At 40.1% G+C, this 19,348-nt stretch overlaps 1 protein-coding gene across 2 annotated transcripts; it reads left to right on the forward strand.

Annotated features, from left to right (window-relative positions):
• The first annotated feature begins 145 nt into the window (after window positions 1-145).
• On the forward strand, window positions 146-17,915 carry kpna3 (karyopherin alpha 3 (importin alpha 4)). 2 transcript variants are annotated; one of them, XM_085374917.1, is made up of 17 exons: window positions 146-293; window positions 2,825-2,869; window positions 6,968-7,057; window positions 8,249-8,278; window positions 8,400-8,452; window positions 8,540-8,635; window positions 10,209-10,294; window positions 13,034-13,120; window positions 13,237-13,406; window positions 13,724-13,768; window positions 13,915-14,046; window positions 14,136-14,264; window positions 14,580-14,684; window positions 14,960-15,031; window positions 15,331-15,493; window positions 15,610-15,704; window positions 15,818-17,915. In XM_085374917.1, the coding sequence occupies exons 1-17, from the start codon at window positions 225-227 to the stop codon at window positions 15,914-15,916; spliced, it is 1,566 nt and encodes a 521-aa protein (XP_085231043.1). In that variant the 5' UTR covers window positions 146-224; the 3' UTR covers window positions 15,917-17,915. The 2 variants fall into 2 exon arrangements, with proteins under 2 accessions (XP_085231043.1, XP_085231044.1); XM_085374918.1 differs by lacking the exon at window positions 146-293 and adding an exon at window positions 2,309-2,614.
• Window positions 17,916-19,348: the final 1,433 nt, after the last annotated feature.

Below are 19,348 nucleotides of genomic sequence, written 5' to 3' on the forward strand. Positions count from 1 at the left end.
GTGCGCAGTAAATCGCAGGTGAATTTATTGTCACTGCATCGAGGAAAGCCGTGGAAACCAGGGCAGCCCAGACAGGAGGTATGCAATAACTCCTCCCCTCGCTCTGCGATCTGTTACGTACTCCTCCCTCTCTTCGGAGCCAGCAGCGGCGCAGGAGCTGCCGTGCCTCGTCTTTCACGGAGGAGATCCCGAAAGCCGGAGTAACAGCTAAACCCCATACAGCCATGGCAGAAAACGCCGGCTTAGAAAACCACCGCATCAAGAGCTTTAAAAACAAGGGGCGTGATGTCGAGGTGAGCTGACATATAAACGCTAGTCTTCGTAACACGACTCGAATTAGATTTATGTAGAAAACGACAGTCTTTGGGCCTCCGTGGGGAGCCTGGCCCCGGCAAAGCTCCCTGCCAGCCAGCCAGCCTGCTAGTTAGCAAGCTAGCTGGCTAATGCGAGCTATCGTGAGGAGTTCGCCATCAAAGGTGCTATCTTGCTACCGGTAAAATTCCTCGTAATGAACCAAAGGTGGTGATAGCTATCAAGTGCATACCAGTGGCTTGCAAATATTGTAATGTTTGTGAACGACAAACTGTGTTCTATTTGAATCGTTGGAACTGGGGGAATTAAAGGCAGACGATGTAGCTGTCAGTGCCAGCTAGCGTTGACTAGCTACTTGCAGAGACACCGGTCACAAGCAAGGCTGGGCCCTCCCGGCTCCGTAATCCTGATGTTCGCTCTGTTTTACAGCCAGCTGAACTCAAATGACACCCGTTTTAACTCGCGGCTGTCTCACACAATTGCCATATTAAGCAAAAAGAAAGTGCGTGTGTAATTAAATGTCTGTTCCATATCCACCCTAACCAAATATTGCCCCTCCTTGTTAGCTTGCTAATGTCAAGCAAATGGCTAGCATGCGATGCCAGGTGAGGCGGCTGAAGAGGGCTGCTAACTAAGCCACTAAATGGTTAGCTGAAAGGTAGTGATGCGGTGACCTTAGCTTTACGGTACATTTTCAATCAGAAAAGCAAACTACACTGAAATTGCTACAACACCACGATGAAGTGAGGAGAGTCACTTTAGGCACAACATTAAGCTTGCATTGCTGTTAATAATAACTTTTTCTGACACTGCGGTTTTTTATGAAATTTCTTAAGTTAATCTTAGATATATTTCCTAATAAACAGTGCTGTTACAGAATAAATGGTGAGGACATTCATATCAGATTCGCTGCTAAGACTCATTCTAGAAAGCGCCATCAGTAGTCTGTGTGCACAGCTGGCAAATCTACGCTGGGCATTTTGCAGCATCATTCATCTAACGAGTCTAATTATAAATTTCTCTGACAGCATTTGACTGCAATGCTCATTGACATGATTACCAAACCATTTGGGTAAAGGCTGGGTTCAGAGAAGTCAAGATAAAGGAAGCTGGGACCAAAGGCTGTAATGAAGTACCAGATATCTAGCTTTTTTTTTTTTTTTTTTTTTTTTTTAAAGATTACATATGTTATTTTTTTGGGTTTCATCAGAAAACAACGCTCAGCCATGGCATTCACCAACAAAGACACACTTGTGCTGGGTTGTTCTGATCTATTGGTAATCCTGTGATAATCCTCAAACAAAGGTATGTCTGGAAATGGCCTTTCAAAAGCCACCAGTTTCCAGAAAAACTCCAGTTTCTAAAAACACAGATTGAAGACCTTTGGGTGGTTGTTTTGAAACTCAGAGTCACTTTGACAAGCACATGGCTACTATGACAGGCAGATTTGTGCCAAGTGAATTCCGGATGCTATTTTTGACAAATTGTTTGACCTGGGTCCTCTTAAGAGTCTCGGCGTGAATTTGAGTTTTTGTAAACGGATGACTCAGACTACAGCAGAGGGGGGGGGGGGGGGGGGGGAAAGCCAGTTTGGGGTTTTATTTATTTAGGTCAGGCATAACAGATTGCTCTTCATGTCTGACACCATTTGGAACAGCAATGAATTGCAAAGCAGTAAAGTCTTGCTGCTACAGGCCATAAAACCCTCCTTTTGTTTTACTGCACATCATACACAGTGTGGCTATTGGACAGGTTGTTTTTTGTTTTTTTTTTACTCCCAGTAACAAATCTGAAAAGAGTTGTTGTTTTTTCCTCCTCTTTTGGTGTGTCTGGTAGCACCTGTGTGCCCTCATCAATTTTAATTTTATTTAAACATAATTGTTGTACCAGTATTGTAGGAACTTTTAAATCTTTTAGGTCCATCAAACAATCAGAATTTCAGCAATGAATCAGTTTAAATGTTTTGGTCTAGTTTAATTTCTCTTGATAGTCAGGCTGGGCGGCTACTTTTCATCTCGGCAAAGGAAAACATTTTTCAGCGTACGCGTCGTTATTGTTGTTTTGCCACGGTTGGGAGACACCTCTGCTCTGCAGCCTCCCAAGTTATGACTTTCCCAAATTACGTAAGAGGCTATTTAGGAAAGCAACATGAACCTCTTCAAATAGTCACAAGATCTGAGACCATCTCAAACTGTTCTGGATGAATTGGAAACCCAGCAGACGCACAAATACAGCAATTAGTTACTCTCTTTCTGAGTTGTTTTATTATGACTTTCAGTTGGATTGGTGATGGTTGCCTTTTGTGAGATACAGAATCTTGGTTTTTCATCAATTTTGTGTCACCTGTTTTTGACTAGTGTTTTTTTTTTTTTTTTTTTTAAATATATATCCATTAAATCACTTGGCGTAAAAGGCTACAGTTTCTATTTTCTAACCACAATAAATGACATGATTTCTCAAAAAAAGTGGGGGGAAAATTTCTCATTTCCTGTTGTGTTTGTTTTCATTGCAGACTATGAGAAGACATCGAAATGAAGTGACAGTTGAGTTGAGAAAGGTGAGAAACAATGCCCCATTCATCTACACACACAAGTATTGCAAACCTTTTTCTGTTTTTCAACCAATGGATTTGGGCGTATTGGGCTTTAACATGCTTCATATGGATGTTTCACATTAAGAGTTTCTACAAACGCTTGGGACATTTGGGAAGAAATCTGCCTTTGCAACCTGAAATTGCATAGACTGAGGGTTTAGCTTTAGCAGTGCTTTAACCAAAAAGTAGCAGCAGATTCTCTGCGCCATCTGTCTGCCTAAGAAGCATTCAGGCACATGATTGAGCTATAGCATGCTTGCCCTTGTCCAGTACACAATCACTGTGGTTAGATGCACATCCGGGTGTGTAGACTGAGTAAATTACAAGCCATTATGCCGTTAATTAACGCAGCTGGATTGATTAAAATAGGATTCTGTGTGTTCTGTCAGAGATGTGAGACGGGCAACTGAAAAACAGAGCTGAATAGCTGTATTAATAAATGTAGCTTATGAAACTTCTATATTTATATTTTGTAGAGCACAGTGAACATCCTGATGCTGTTAATAGAAGATGATCTGCACTGTAGGTCTGCTTCAGGTGGTTCTGCCAAGAGATTTGCATACTCAAAAAGGACTGGGATTACTTCTGATAATTGTTATGCCATCTGCAAATGTATTTTTGTAGTAAAATAGGATCTTAATTGAATGCAGTGTGCGCCAGTGCAACAAAAGTACCAGAGGCTTCAGAATATATTCAATTTCTACTTTGTGTTGCTAAATTATGTAAAACGGCAACAACAAATGGTTCTGGATTAAAGTTTATTTGATCAACTTAAATACGGAGATTACATTGAAAGGGCAAAAATAACCTTAATTGTTTTTTCTTCCTTTCCTGTCTGCATTGAGTGTTAGCTTAACATATGAAGGGGAGGTAGATCCCCCTCTACCTCCGTTCATAAGGTGTCATTTGGGTATTTATTTTGTCCTGCACCACAAAAGGAAATCAGTATGATGTTATTAAAATGCAAACTGATCTTTTTTTTTTTTTTTTTAAATCCACTTTACCGAATCAGTTTATTCATTGCTAGTATGTTTAGCTTTGAATCCATATTTTTGGGGGTATTTCAAGGATTGGCCCAATCGTTAACCTCTAGGTATAGCATCACTTTTGCTGGGTAATATTTTCAACTAATTGTGCTGCTTCTTTAGGGTGTGGAGTCATTAAGAGATGTGATTCAGTTAACTGATCTTAACTGAAAAGAAGTATTGCATTCATTCTGCTCTCTGTTGTGGCTTCATCAGTGAACACATATAAATGAGTTCACTGAAAAGTCTGCGTGTCTCAACAATACCTTTTCTACCCGATCACAAGTGATGTGCTGCAGCTTGTATCATGTTTTTCTGTATGTGATTCTATTGGCATTGCTCTAGTATGGGTGTTTTCTATTGTTTTGTTTTGTGTGTTGTTGTTTTGTTTTGGGGGGGGGATCTTTAGACAACTCCCTGGCTGTTCTATATACAAGAACTAGAATCCATTTAGGTTATGTTGTTGAAGCCATTCCGACAGTGGGCTCCTAATCTGTTAATTTGAGTTATTAAGTAATCCCAAGTTTGCATCTGATTTTTTTTGATTTTTTTTGATTTTTTAAACTTTTTAACATGTTTGAGAAGAATCATTGTTTTTGTTGCACAAGTTGTTAGTCATATGTAGATTTCTACAAATGTAGCCTTTGTGGACACTTTAAAGTGCCAGATAGATATTCCTTACAGATCCTGCAATTAACACCATGAGGACAAAGTCATTTGTAGATATTTTATGATTTTAAATGACTGGAAGCCGGTCCTCAAGAAGCTTTAGATCAGAAACAAGATCTGTATGATCTGCATTGAGACTTTGAAATTTGTCTTTATAAATTTGAGCTGTTTACCAACAGTTCAGTCTTTACAGCAGGGAAACCAAATCCCAAGTGAAACCACTTCTTAGAAACTTTCTTTTAAGCTTACTGATGTGTCAGAGCCTGTTCTCACTTTTATGTAGTTGGAAGCTGATTTCAATTTATTGCCACTGCTAGCTTGGTGAGGAATATAGCAGGTTTTAATGGTCGACTTGCTAGGAAAATGGGAAGTAGGTGGAGTAATTTATTGAAACTTGTGCAAATATGCATGGAAACATACAGAATATGAGTGAAATTCTAATGACCTTGGAAGTCAATATTTTGTATGACCACCATTTAAAGCTCGTTGGATGTTGCCTGCTTTTATTTATTTATTTATTTAAATGATCCCACACAGTTTCAATACTGTTGCTTTGAAAGAGTCATTTTTGTATTTTTGTTGTTGTTTTTATGTGTATGTTTGTTTCCCCACCCTCCACCCAGGTGTGCTTTTTGCAGCGTGTTTGGGTTTGTCATGCAGACTCTCTCCAGATGGTTTTACATGGTGGATTAAAATTTTATGGTACTTTTCTCTGTTCATAATTCCACCAATTTTGCAAACACCTCCAACACCACTGGCTAAGATGGAGCCCCAAACCATGATGGTGGCTGCACCGTGGTTTTCAAATGCCTTAAATTGACAGTCATTTGAACTATAAATTTCAAATTTGGATTAATTTCTCTAACTGAGCACTAACTTTCAGTCTAGTTGATGATCAATTGAAGGGTCAGATGCATCTCTCAGTTCTGTGGGAGGATCCCTCCCCCTGACGATACTTCTTAAGGACATGACTTTCAGATGCTATAGAAGATGGCCTGGCTGCTTTCTTTCCTTTTGTAAAGCTCAAGACTCTTGTGCAGGACTGTATATTTCATGTTAAAAAAGCAAAACAAAAAACTAAAGCTTTAAGATAAATGTAGTGGAGTAAATGCTGTGCCGCTCTTTAGAATCACCTGCATGTTGCAAGAGGGAGGCTGGCTGCTCTCAGCTTGAGCAAAGTGTACAGGAAGTCTGCCATATTTAAAGCTCCAAATTAATGTCTGCAAATAGAGATAACTTTATTTTATTTTCTTCTTGATTTAGCTTAGCTGTGTTTGTCGTTGTGTAAAACAAACCAGAAGTGGGTGAGTGGAGCTAGAAACATTTTCTTCACATTTAAACTTTGCATATGTGGTTTGATAGAGGACCTTTATTGGTATTTTAATGTGAAAATATTGACTGCTTATTTATTTTTAAACTGACCCTAGGCCAGTTGGTTAGGGCAAATGGGGTTCTGTAGAACCTGCAAGAAATCCAGAAGCATGTTTTTGTTCATGTCATGTTCATTTTAACCACGTGTGTGAAATTGACACACTGTCCCTGTGTTTTTGTAGTTCCCAGTCTCCCCATATTGGAGGGGTATCTGGTTAGTGGAAGGTGAAAGTGACTCTACTCTAATTTAGTGTAAAGTGAGAGAAATTTATATTGACTGTTTCCAAGTAACATTTCTATAAAAATCTGTTCTTAGCAACACAGCATTGAACAACTGAACACTATTAAGACAGTTGCCATATATAATCACCACACTTAGAAAAAGAAGCGTATAAGATGTATAAGACCTAAACTTGAAATTCAAATTAACACGTGGTAAACTGTGGCATTGTGCTTTCAGGGAGAGTCGGAGAATGTTGGTAAACCAATGCATAAAGCAGCACAGCCTTCAGTAGCTGGGGATGTTGAAACATAAAATATTACTGCTGAGGTGGTCTCAAGTCTGGTACATTCCATTTGGATCAGAGGAACAAGAAGCACTGCACTAGCTGATTAGTCATCAGTGACGCACATCGGCACTCTGAGCTGGAATGTAGGGCAAGGGAATCTCCTCCTACCACTGACTCGCATGTCCTGTAGATTGATACCAAATGAAAACGTTTGATGGGGACGCCGAGTGTGTTGAGGGTTAAAGGGTAAAGGTTCAGCGTCTGTTTGCTTTGTGGGTTCTCCTGCAGGCATTCTTTTCTGGATTAACCCCTATGATACGAGATTCTTTTCATCTGGCATGCTGGATATCCTGCAGAAAATGAAAAAGTTTGGCAAAGAGAAAAACGCTCTGCCTAGACTCACTGTTGGTTTAAGAATTCATGAATGCATTAATGAATGCTTTCATCTCCTCCTCTCATTGGTCTTCTTGTCTTTTTCCTCTTGTCAGAACAAACGAGACGAACATTTACTGAAGAAGAGAAATGTCCCGCAGGAGGAGAGTCTGGAGGACTCTGATGTCGACTCAGACTTCAAAGGGGTAAGTGTGGGTGTGTGGTGGGTTTGATTTGAGTGAGCGAGATGTAGCGAAACCGGACTATATGGATATCAGGTCAGAAGGGTTAAAAAGGTGGGCAATGTACCGCGTATGGGATGTGTCAATAGGATTCCAGTTTAAAAAAAAAAAAAAAATCACTTTAATCTCTCATCTTTTTAGATGACGAGGTTGTTAATTAGTATGCCAGGTGATACTGAGAGGAACCCCCACTTAATTTTTTTTTTTAATTATTATTATTCAGCCTGCATAGTTCTCATACAACCAGGGGAGGATGAAAAATAAAAAGCATGACATTGTGTAATATCTTGCCAGAAGCCTGAACACTAGGTGTCAAAAGCAGGGAGGGTTCATCACACTGTTAAGACTTAACAGTGACTAATGCCATAGAAGATCCCAGTCTTATAAAATCTCAGTACAGACTTTGACTCACTGTAATTGCAAGAATTTTGCAACATTGTTTAGAGTCTTGTAGTTGGGTATAAAACATTTCATTCACCCCATACCAAAGCCCAGAAGAACCGTTTACCCCTTTGGATTGTCAGAAACAAAGGTAGTCTGATATAAAGGTCGAATGTGCAGCTTTCTGCTTTTTTTTTTGTTTTGTTTTGTTTTCATCAGTATTATCTGAAAGCAACCAGGAATTTCACATATGTGCACTAGAGGTGCTCCCTAATGAACTAGCAGGTGCATATTTACAATACCAGTTTATTATTTGACTTGTGAGGCAGAGAAAGAACGTGTTGCAGTAACAAGAAATACAAAATTGTAATGCACTACTTTGTAAAATGTAAATCTTACAACCAAGCCAACTGTTTAACAATACGAGCAAAATCTGTAGTGATTCTGAATGTGTCACAACAAAACAGCAAGTAGGCTATGCAGCGTTAATGCAAATGGCTAAGTTTTGTCTTCACATGATGAGCCATCTTTGCAGTTGGTCTGCAATGTTCTTCATCTTTTTGGAGTCTTTCCTCTCAAAATGATCCCACACTTTGGATTTCCTGTCCAGTCTAGTAAATTTAATGAAGTTAGTTAGTTTGTTATATTAACCCCGAATAACGAATAAAATGCACCATAGTGACAATGTGTAGCGTTAGCTCTTCACTTGCTATTGATTGCATGTTCTTAGCAAATTACGACATTGCTAATATTCTTCATTTTCTCTTTGCTTAGCAAAATGTTACGCTCGATGCCATTCTACAGGTACGTTTATCTCGTTCACGCCTTTTAACAAATATTGAATCCTTTCCCAAATGTACCAGCAGTGCTACCTTAACTTTTGGCTAGTTATGCTGATGTCAGTTATGGCTCTTGTTCACTGCAGAACGCTACCAGCGATAATGCGGTTGTACAGCTCAGTGCTGTACAGGCAGCCAGGTGAGTAGCTGATGAAACACTTTTGTATAAATACCAGTTCTTCCTTGTGTTTTCTGGTGTTAACTTTTTTGCATTCGATTTTTTTAGAAAACTGCTCTCAAGTGACCGAAATCCTCCCATTGATGATTTGATAAAATCTGGGATCCTGCCTATTTTAGTCAAATGCCTGGAAAGGGATGACAAGTAAGTGTGCTTCCTAAGTAGTACTTTTTTATTAAAGTTTTTTAAAATTATTATTTTGTTTAGCTTTTTGTTAATGTAATAACTTTTATTACTGATCCTGCTGCATCATTTCTCTGCTGCAGTAGAATCATTGTGTGCATGAGAGTGTTTCCCACTGTGTCCACACGTTAGAGTGTGTGGAGGCATGCAGGGCAGCTGGCTCATCCTCTCAGTACAAACCAAGCCAAATATATCAACATTCCTGTCTCTCGGAGTTCCCCAATTCCCAGGACCTTGTGTTCACTGAGGGGGGGGCAGGAATGAAAAACTCGAGTGAAAGAGCTTGTAAGGAAGTAATTGTAAAGATTTTACCATGACAACTAACAGCTGATAGCATCATGTTGACATTATTAGATATTTGTACATCAGGACTGGACTATTAAACTAGTTGATAGGGGGGCTTTGGGTTTTTTACCCCTCTCCACTCCTCCCCACGCCAGCGATCATCACACTTCACTTCACCTAATTGTTGCCAATGCTGTGGCTATATTTAGCAGCTTTAAACACCCCTTTTTTTCTTTTTCCTTTTTTTTCCCCCTCTTCCCCAAAAGTGCCAAACAAGTAATTAGGGAATAAACGCTCAATAGTGCTGCACTACAATGACAAGCTTTTGCTCTCGGATGGCAGACACAGCACTGCTTTGTGTATGTTGTTTTCAGTGAGTGGCACTAGCAGCAGTACCCTTAAAATATTCACTGCTGATTACTATTGAAGCTCCTGAACCCAAAAATCGTATTCAGGGCAGCCCTTAATATGTTGCCATAGCGCTGTGGCAGAAACCCAAGCCAGCTCAGCTTGATGTAAAGCCTCACAATAGAATTTACAGCATGAAAACCTCTGCCAATTAAAAATGGACAACCTATCCTTTGGAGGTCTATAAATTATCTGTGAATGCCTGGCAGGGCAGGAAATAAAGCGGGTCTCTTCACAACTGGATACCTCCCAAAAAGAAGCTGTTTTATTCTTTTAAATCCCAGAAGGTGAAACTTAGAAACTTCAGATCATGGCAGGTTGTCTGATGAAACATTTCTTTGGGAAGACGGAATTACCATCCTTTGTTACAATTAGCTAGCATTTGGCTGGTGGGTGGCGTGAGAATCACTTTTATGTGTGTGATTTTTATTTTGTGTTGCATCAGTTTTCCTAAACTCATTTTAATGATGGTTCTCCATTTTGAGTGCAGTTAAACTGAATGACACAGTTTCTAGACCTTTCTGGTGTCAGATTTGTTATCTGTCACAAGATCTTGGACTACCTGTATTAATTCTGCTGTTGTAGTTATCTTTTTCTTGAAAAGCCAGCCGTTGAAAACTCTGTTCTCTAAATGAGCACCACAGTTTGGTTAAAGCATGTTTTGCTCTAATTAGTTCAAGAAGGCCCAAAACAAATATGTTAAGAATTTGAAATGGCAAGTGGGGGGGGGGTTGCACATGGATATTATTAATCCCTGCTCCTTCCATTCTGTCTCGTCTACTGCAGAATAAATTAGCTTACTTTGTTTTCTAACTGGTTTTGTTTTCCCTCTGTCTTACAGCCCGTCGCTTCAGTTTGAGGCAGCTTGGGCTCTGACCAACATTGCCTCTGGGACGTCAGCACAGACCCAGGCTGTGGTTAAATCCAGTAAGCTGACCCCACGGTTCATGTTCCCCTGTGTTACCCCTTCAGTCTGTGCTTATATTCTGTCTGCAATTTGCCAAGCAAGCATATTTATTTATTTTTTCACCCAGTAAGGCTTAGTTAGTTCTTGGGATAATGCTTTTTTTTTTCTGCCTCAAAGTAAAACATGGTTATCTAATAAAACTAACATGACTCTATAGCTAAAACCATGTTTAATATTCAAAAGATAAGATGGCTGTTAGAGATGTGGAACAACTTAGTTTGAAATTATGGAAAGCCCCATATTAAACACATGCATGTTTGCTGAGAGTTATAATGAGGGGTAATTTATGCTTAGACGTCTACATGGCACATTTAATCATGTTGGCATTTAAAAAAAAAAAAAAAAAAAAGACACAGCATCCCTTTCTGTTGCTGGGAAAGCTTTGTGCTCACTTGCTATCGGTCTAACATATTTTAATGATAAATTTGTAAATTTTGAAGACCATGAACAAATTGGTTTAGACAAAAGGTTTCTTTATGGTCCAGCCAGTGCATCGAATGAATCAAACTATAATGGTTGTAGCGTATGTATATATTTGCATTGCACTTCCATTTTCTCTATATGAGTGGGCCAATCTTGACAAAATTTGCATAAACACTGCCAAGGCATTTTGAGTGCCAACATCTATATGACACACATTTTATACAGATCCCACAATCATCTTTTTTTTTTTTTTTTTTTTTTTTTTTTTGTACATTTGAGAGTTCAGTTAAGCACCAAATGGAGTGTTGGATTGGAATAGTGTGTCACACAATATAATGTACACTATTGCCAGAAGTATTCACTCAGTCATTCAATTCAGGTGTGCCAATTGCATCAATGTTAATGTGTATAAAATCAAGCACCTAGGCATGCAGGCTGCTTCTACAAACATTTGTGAAAGAATGGGTTGCTCTCAAGAGCTCAGTAAATTCCAGTTTGGTACCATAATAGGATGTACCCAGTGCAGCAAGTCCACTTGTGAAATTTTCTTGCTATTAAATATTCCACAGTTGACTGTTAGTGGCATTATAACAAAGTGGAAGCTACTGGGAATGACAGAAACAACAGCAACTCGGCCAAAAAGTGGTAGACACATGATGGTCTGCACAGAGGTCGCCAACTTTCTGCAGTCAGTTACTACAGACCTCTAAACTTTACATCACCTTTAGCTCAAGAACAGTGTGTAGAAAGAGCTTCATGGAATGTGTTTCCCTGGCCTACCAGTTGCATCCAAGCCTTACATCACCAATTGCAAAGCAAAGATTTGGATGCAGTGGTGTAAAGCACACCACCCTTGACTCTAGAACAGTGGAGACGTGTTCTCTGGAGCAATAAATCACTGTTCTCCATTTGGTATCCGATGGATGAGTCTGGGTTTGCCAGTTGCCAGGAAACCGTACTTGTGTGACTGCACTGTGTCAATGGTAAAGTGTAGTGGGTTAGTGGATTATTGTGTGGGGCTGTGTTTTAGGATTTGTTATAGCGAAAGGCACTTTTAATGCGTCAGCATTCCAAGACAATTTGGACAATTTCATGCTTCCAACTCTGTGGGAACAGTTTGGGGGCAGCCTCTTCCTGTTCCGAAACGACTGCGCATGAGTGCACAAAGAACGGTCCATAAAGACATGGATGAGCAAGTTTGTCATGGAAGAGCTGCACAGTGTCTTGATCTCAGCCTGACACAACACCTTTCGGTTGAATCGCAGTGGAGACTGAGCCAGGCCTTCTCATCTAGCATCGGTGTCTGACCTCACAAATGTGTTTCTGGAAGAATGATAAAAAAAAATTCCATAAACACACTCCTAAACCTTGTGAAAAGCCTTCCCAGAAGAGTTGAAGCTGTTATTGCTGCAAAGGCTGGGCTAACATCATTTTAAACCCTATGTATCAGGAATGATATGTCACTCGTGTTCATATGCATGTGAAGGCAGATGAGCAAATACGTTTGACACAATGTAGTGTGTCATAGCATCATACTGTAATGATTGTAACACATGCATGTTTATGTTCCCGTAGTAAGTTGAATCAAATGTCTGGATTTCACATCACCAAGTTGTGATTGTGACCATAAAGAAACAGAAGTGAGTGTAGGTCCTCAGCATTTTGAGAGTGAGTGCGTAGAGCCAGTTACCAAACCATTTCATTAATAGCCATAACATATTATACCATGTGTTACAGCTATTTTTATTTTTTATTTTTTTATTTTTATAGTCATTTAACACCTGAGCCATTACGGTGCCCCTGTAGAAAGCTGTATCGATTAGCATAGAAGCCTATTGTCTAGAAGATGTAGTACTTGGAGTATAGCTGAAAGCTTTCTTCATAATACAGAACCATCTCTAAAGTGGAGAGGACCTGCTTGTATGAGGGGTGTATGTGAAAAATGACCATTCATCTCACCCCTCCATAATAACTGTTAGTCCTAAACAAATCAGGTGTCTGTGTCAGTTTCATCTCTGTTAGTCTCTATAGAAATACAAGTGTCTTAACCCATTGTGGTCCAGCATGGTTGGAGCAGATGTAATGATAGTTCAACACATTACTGTGCGTAAGGCAAAAGTCTGTTGGCTCATTCTGCAAGACAAGTGGTGGACATTTGGACTCATGTTTTGTTTGTTTGGTTTTATCCCCCTTGCTAGATTCTGATCATTTAAGGTGGCAAAATAAACAGTCCATCACCCTGGGCACATCTGATAGTTTAATCTTTGTGCTTGCAGATGCAGTGCCCTTGTTCTTGCGACTGCTACAATCTCCTCACCAGAACGTATGTGAACAGGCTGTGTGGGCTTTAGGAAACATTATAGGTGAGTGTCCCTCTATGATAGATGTGCTTGTTTTTTATTTTGTTTTTATTTATTTTAATACTGCTTGGAAGCAACCATCCAGAGTTCTGTTGACCTCTGCCCCCTTGCACAATCAGGTGATGGGCCACAGTGCAGGGATTATGTCATCTCTCTGGGTGTGGTCAAGCCCCTGCTTTCTTTCATCAATCCATCAATCCCCATCACCTTCCTCCGTAATGTTACCTGGGTCATTGTTAACCTCTGCCGCAACAAGGATCCACCACCACCCATGGAGACTGTGCAAGAGGTGGGTGTGACTGCATGTGTATGTGTGCGCGTGCGTGCGTGTGTGTACCAGCTCTCATGTGCCATACAGATGGTTGAGTTTCTTTGCATTTGACTCTGTCACAGCAGGCTGAGTCACGCTGAGCTTTTACAGCACATTTTCAGTAGCCAAATCAGCCTCTTCACCCCGGGGAACTTCTGACTAGAAAGCTTTTGCTGACAATTGAAGTCTGGTTTTGACAGCTGTTCCTCTTGTGATGTTTTTTTTCTCCTGTTTTTACCTTCATCTATTCCTTTGCCTACTTCCAACCCACTCACAACCTACTTCTTTCCCCACAGATATTGCCTGCCCTCTGTGTGCTAATATATCACACCGACATAAATGTAAGTATCAGGCTGTGCTGTGATTACTCAAGTTATCGGTTTACTAATGTACATAAATTATAAAGACAAAATTTAGTGCTTAGTTTTTTCAGTTCTAGCAGTATAGTAACTGTCTCAATTCTTACGTGTTCTGACTCTGTGTATAGATCCTAGTAGACACAGTGTGGGCTTTGTCCTATCTGACGGACGGAGGCAACGAGCAGATTCAGATGGTCATTGATTCTGGAGTTGTTCCATTTCTTGTGCCTCTCCTCAGCCATCAGGAGGTGAAAGTTCAGGTAAGACTAATTCAGTCCTCCCACCCGGTCCACACTCTGAAGCCAATTTTTATTTGAAGTTGTATTCCTCTTTTGTTCACAAACTACAGACGGCAGCTCTGAGGGCAGTGGGAAACATTGTGACGGGGACAGATGAGCAGACACAGGTGGTTCTCAACTGTGATGTTCTGTCACACTTCCCCAACCTGCTCACACATCCTAAAGAAAAAATTAATAAGGTATGAGATCCTCAGCCTTTAAGCTCATTATGCTTTTTCTTCTAGTTTCTTATAGCTTTACATTAAAGTAAATGGAGAGTAAAGTAGTATTTATTGTACAGATAATGTAACGGGAGCAAGTTTTTTGTTGTATGTAGTTATTTTATTTAATTACACTCAAAGCTTGAGAGTTGTAAGTTAAACTGGTACTAATCTGTACTTAAAATCCATTATTTAGGTGAAATGTTAAAATATTTTTTATTGAAGCAGATTCATTCTATATAATACACTGAATGCAGTCTTTTTTTTGACCATTTGTGATTGGTCTGTTTGCAGGAAGCAGTCTGGTTCCTGTCCAACATTACAGCTGGGAACCAGCAGCAAGTCCAAGCTGTGATTGATGCTGGTCTGATTCCTATGATCATTCACCAACTGGCTAAGGTTTGTGTGTGGTTAGAAATTGGAGGAAGGGGGGGGGAAGCTCAAGATTTTCTCTAGTTTCTGTTCAGTTCTGTCCCCGCATGGTACCAGACACACGATGTGTAAATTCATCTTGGCATTTAGTTGCACTGACACCTTTTTATATTTTCTAGCCAGAAAGCAGAACAGTTTCTGATAGAAGACATGGAGACTGAATGCATATTTGGCCTACATATTGTGTGTATTTTGGCAATTTGCTGTGTAGTACATTTTGGTGACAGCCTGGCTCTCTACAGGGTGATTTTGGCACTCAGAAGGAGGCAGCATGGGCCATCAGCAACCTCACCATCAGTGGGAGGAAAGACCAGGTGAGCTTGGCTTGTGGACCAGACAAGATTTTTTTTTTGTACTTGGTTTAAAAAGATTTGCTACAGTGAAATGGGTATATGTTGTTTTAATGAAAAAAACAAACTGCATTTCTTCACTGCAGTAGGAAATGTTTGCCTCATTGTTTCTTTCAAGAAGCAGAAAAATAATAATTGTAGGCTGAAGCTACACAACATTGACTTAAGTTATGAAGGTCACTGTGAGTGCACTTTCCACACTTGTAACCATGTACCTATGTTGTAATCAAGTATGGATGTGGTGTATGTGTGGGTTTGTGTAGGTGGAGTTCTTAGTGGAGCAGAATGTCATCCCTCCGTTCTGTAACCTGCTGTCCGTGAAGGACTCCCAGGTGGTGCAAGTCGTCCTGGATGGCCTGAAAAATATTCTCATCATGGCAGGAGATGAAGCCAGTACTATTGCTGAGATCATAGAGGAGTGTGGAGGTCTGTGTTTGATGGTTTCCTTGTACCCTCTTAGAAACTTGGTGTAATTGGATTGTTTATCTTACTGAAGTTTTTTATAATGTTTGTTTCTAAAACTGTTGTTTTGTCTTTTTCAGGTTTGGAGAAGATAGAAAATTTGCAGCAGCATGAGAATGAGGATATCTACAAACTAGCCTTTGAGATTATTGATCAGTACTTTTCAGGAGACGATGTGAGTTAACCGCCACCATGCGTCTCACTTTCTGTTATTTTGGATTTGTTTTCCTTTTTGGGCAATGTCTTACTCTAGCATTCGATCTTACAATGTTTGTTCTTTTTTTTCAGATTGATGAAGATCCTAGCTTGATTCCTGAAACTACTCAAGGAGGAACCTTCAATTTTGATCCAGCTTCCAACATGCAAACAAAGGAGTTTAATTTCTAAAAACCAGGATGTTTGGTTCAACCAGTTGCACGGGTACTCTGTTATCACCCCAGACATTCATCCATCTCTCCTCCAATCTGGCAACCTGGTACAGAAGGATATACTTAGCATCACGTCAACATGGAAACTCACCACTGAAGGGTTTACCCACCCCCATCTCTGCACTATGGGGTGTTTTTTTTTTTCTTCTTCTTTTAAATGGTCATCGTTCACAGAACACTGCAACCCTTCATAGGAGTCCTTGTTATCCAACAGGCATATTCACCATCTGGCAACCTGCATCAGGAAGATTGTCAGTATTTTCTGCCAGTGCTTCTAAAATGTCACACAGAAAGGAAACCAGAAGGAAGGAAAAGCCTTCACGGAAAGATTCAATTACCAAATGTCAAGTTCTCACAAAGACGGAAAAATATAAGCACATTTTCAGACACATGAACACGCATGCATATACACGCACTTTTTTTTTTGACACTTAGAAGAATTTGTGTGCATACTTCAGTTAGAAGCCATCATATCACTCATGGGGAAGAAATACTGCTGTTTGTTTGTGCTTTATTTTGTGCTTTCCCCTTCCCTGGATTGTCCTCTAGTGTTACTTCACCCATGCACACTGACATACTACAAGTACATACATTAATACATTTCGTGACACTGATTCCTGATAGCCAGGGCACACCAATATCCTCTCTCTCGCCCAGTTTAAAGAGTTAATCCCAGAGCTAAGCCATGATTAACCACGGACCCCCACTGCCCTCCCAGGAGAGTCCTTGGGCAGGTGGAGGGGCGAAAGGGCTCTAAGGCAACAAGAGGACTCCGTGGCAAACTGACTGACGGGACTTCTGACTCAATGGCGTCACTTTTTTAATGTGACCTCTGTTGAATTATCAAACTTACTGTTCGTTTTAAAAAAAATCATCAAAAATGTGAAGAAAATGCCATAATTCTTTTTTTTTTTTCCCCCAATACAACTGTTAAGACCTGCTAATTGCCTGCTACTGATTAAGCAAAGCGGCAAAAGTTTTATTTTAACGGATGTGAATACCTGTCACGGGAGGAATCACCTTTGGGCGAAGGCACAGAGACTTAAGAGGAACACGTCAGCTGTAGCGTTTATCTCCCCCCGCCACCCACAGGACATCCTCCTTCTGAGCTCAGCCACGTCCTGGGATTCAGTAAACTATTTGCTCGGGATTCCCCTGTAATGTGAAACTCTGAATGGAGGGAGGGGGTTTAACGAAAAGAAAGAAAACAACTTAAAGCTAAAATCATCCTAATTGCAATATGACCTTTTTTTTTTTTTTTTTTTTTTTAAATTTCGCTACAGACAAATTGGTTTCATGTTTCCGCTTCTACTGGTTGGGTCTGTGGAGCTTCCTTTGTATTACTATTTTATTTTTTAGGTTTTCTTCAGTCTTATGCACACGTCTGAGAGGCATAACGATGTCTGACTGCAGAAACGACAAAAAGGACCTACACTCACTGAAGACTAGACTTGTACAACGAGTGCAGGTCCTGATCTTTACATTACTTAACTACTTTCGATAAAGAGGTCACATGTCATCACTCAATTTGAATAACTGTACAAAAACATGTGTATCTCTCCTTGCCGTCTAATGAATATATATTTACATAAAGCCTGTACAAAGCTGCTGCAGCTGACAGTCATTGGATGGACGATAACTGTCAAAGATGGCTGGGGAGGGTCTCTATTTTTTTTTTTTTTCTCCTTTTTGAAGCAATATTTCTTTTATTGTTTTTACTTTCGACTTGCATATGTATTGTGATGACATGCTGATAAATTGGAACAGGCTGGTTTTGTTTTGTTTTTTCCTCCTCTCTGTAGTGGTGACGGGCTGTTTAAAATGTACCATCCCGTGTCCTGGTTAATGTGCAGGCTTGGGGTAAATGTGTCAAACTTTAATCCCAATCATAGCCCTGGTCTGGAAGACTTAATGATCCCACCCCCCCGGTTGGCTGCTAACTACTTAGAGGGGTTCAGAGCTGGGGTTTGGGGTGGGGATTGGGGGGGTGGGGCTGGGGGTCACACTGGGGCTTTAAATACTGAGTGGGCTTGTTATGAGCAGCCCAGGCTTTTTTGTTTGTTTGTTTTTGGTTTTTTTGGGACTAGCTGTTTATTACTGAACAAAACTATAGAGAGGGTGTACAGTCATGAACTAGCAGACTAGACCGAGCCACTTTAAAGATTTACAATTTCGTTGCCTTGTATCCGCATTGGATACAAGCTTATGTTTGTTGCAAGATTTTTACTTGCTAATGAAAAGTTGTTTTAAATAAAATAATAGGAGAAAAGCAACAGACAGCGTTTTGGCCTCTGATTGTTTGTATCTTTTTATAAATTTTAGATTGAATTCTTCTCTTTAAGGTGGCTCACTGATGCTTTCAACTCTTGTGCATATTAAAGACGAGAATGAGTTGAAAATCATTGTGCCTTTTGTTTTTCATTTCAACTACAGCTAGGTTTTATCGAATAGAAACGAGACTGAGTGACTGGAGAATCTCTAAATAGGGGACGTGGCTTTAGTAACGCGTAGTCTCCTTGTTGTTGGAGTTTGCCAGTAGAAATGGTCAATGCTGCTCCCTGCTGTTGGAGAGTAACTTGCTTCCCTTCTAATGTCATTCACTGAACATTGTATGACACCATGCATCCCGACCATTTACCCCCCCCCCCCCCCCCCCCCCCTTCTCTTGGAAAAACCACAAGCCATCATTGCCATTTTTCAGTTGGGGGGGATTCTGATATCTCCTCTTCATCTTTGACCCTCAGGACATGATCTGTGTTTCTGATCCTAACCAAAATAAACTTGCTGTTTAGCCGTTGGATCTTTCGTGCTTTTGTGACTCACACATATGGTAGCTGTTTTAAGTTGTATGGGTGCGAGTTGCTTTCTGCAGGGATTCATTTGATCTAAGTGTTTGTGAGGAAGATTGAGCTCAGTTTTTACGTGCTCTGAATATATTTTAAAGATGAGCATCGCTTCCTTTATGTGACTTTAGCAGGCTGACCACCTTGTTATGAAAAAGCAAATGTAAAGTACTCTTTCTCCTTTCTTTGGCTTGTCCTTTTTATAGGTCAGACATTTCAGCAGCTAATTGGATGATATTTATTTGTGGTTCATGGCTGTCTTTCAAGTAATTTTTAGACTTTACTCTGCCACCCTAATGTAGACTATACCAGACTTTTGGCTCTGCTGTACATATTCACAACTGAAAACTAGATTAGAGGAATAAATGCCTCATTTGTGCTGTGAATGTTTCCGTTAGCCGAATCCTTACGTGAGTGTTGATGAACACACTGGCTCACTCAATGATTAACTTGGACAGCAAACACTGAATCTGGATTTCCTGTGGAGTACAAAAAGAAGCAAAATAAGATAAGAGGCCTCCAAATGGAACGTTAATCCTGCTTGACCC

This window comes from Diplotaxodon limnothrissa, linkage group LG16, assembly GCF_057381915.1.
Source record: "Diplotaxodon limnothrissa isolate DT_005_m linkage group LG16, D_limnothrissa_male_GT1.1, whole genome shotgun sequence".
NCBI lineage: Eukaryota > Metazoa > Chordata > Actinopteri > Cichliformes > Cichlidae > Diplotaxodon > Diplotaxodon limnothrissa.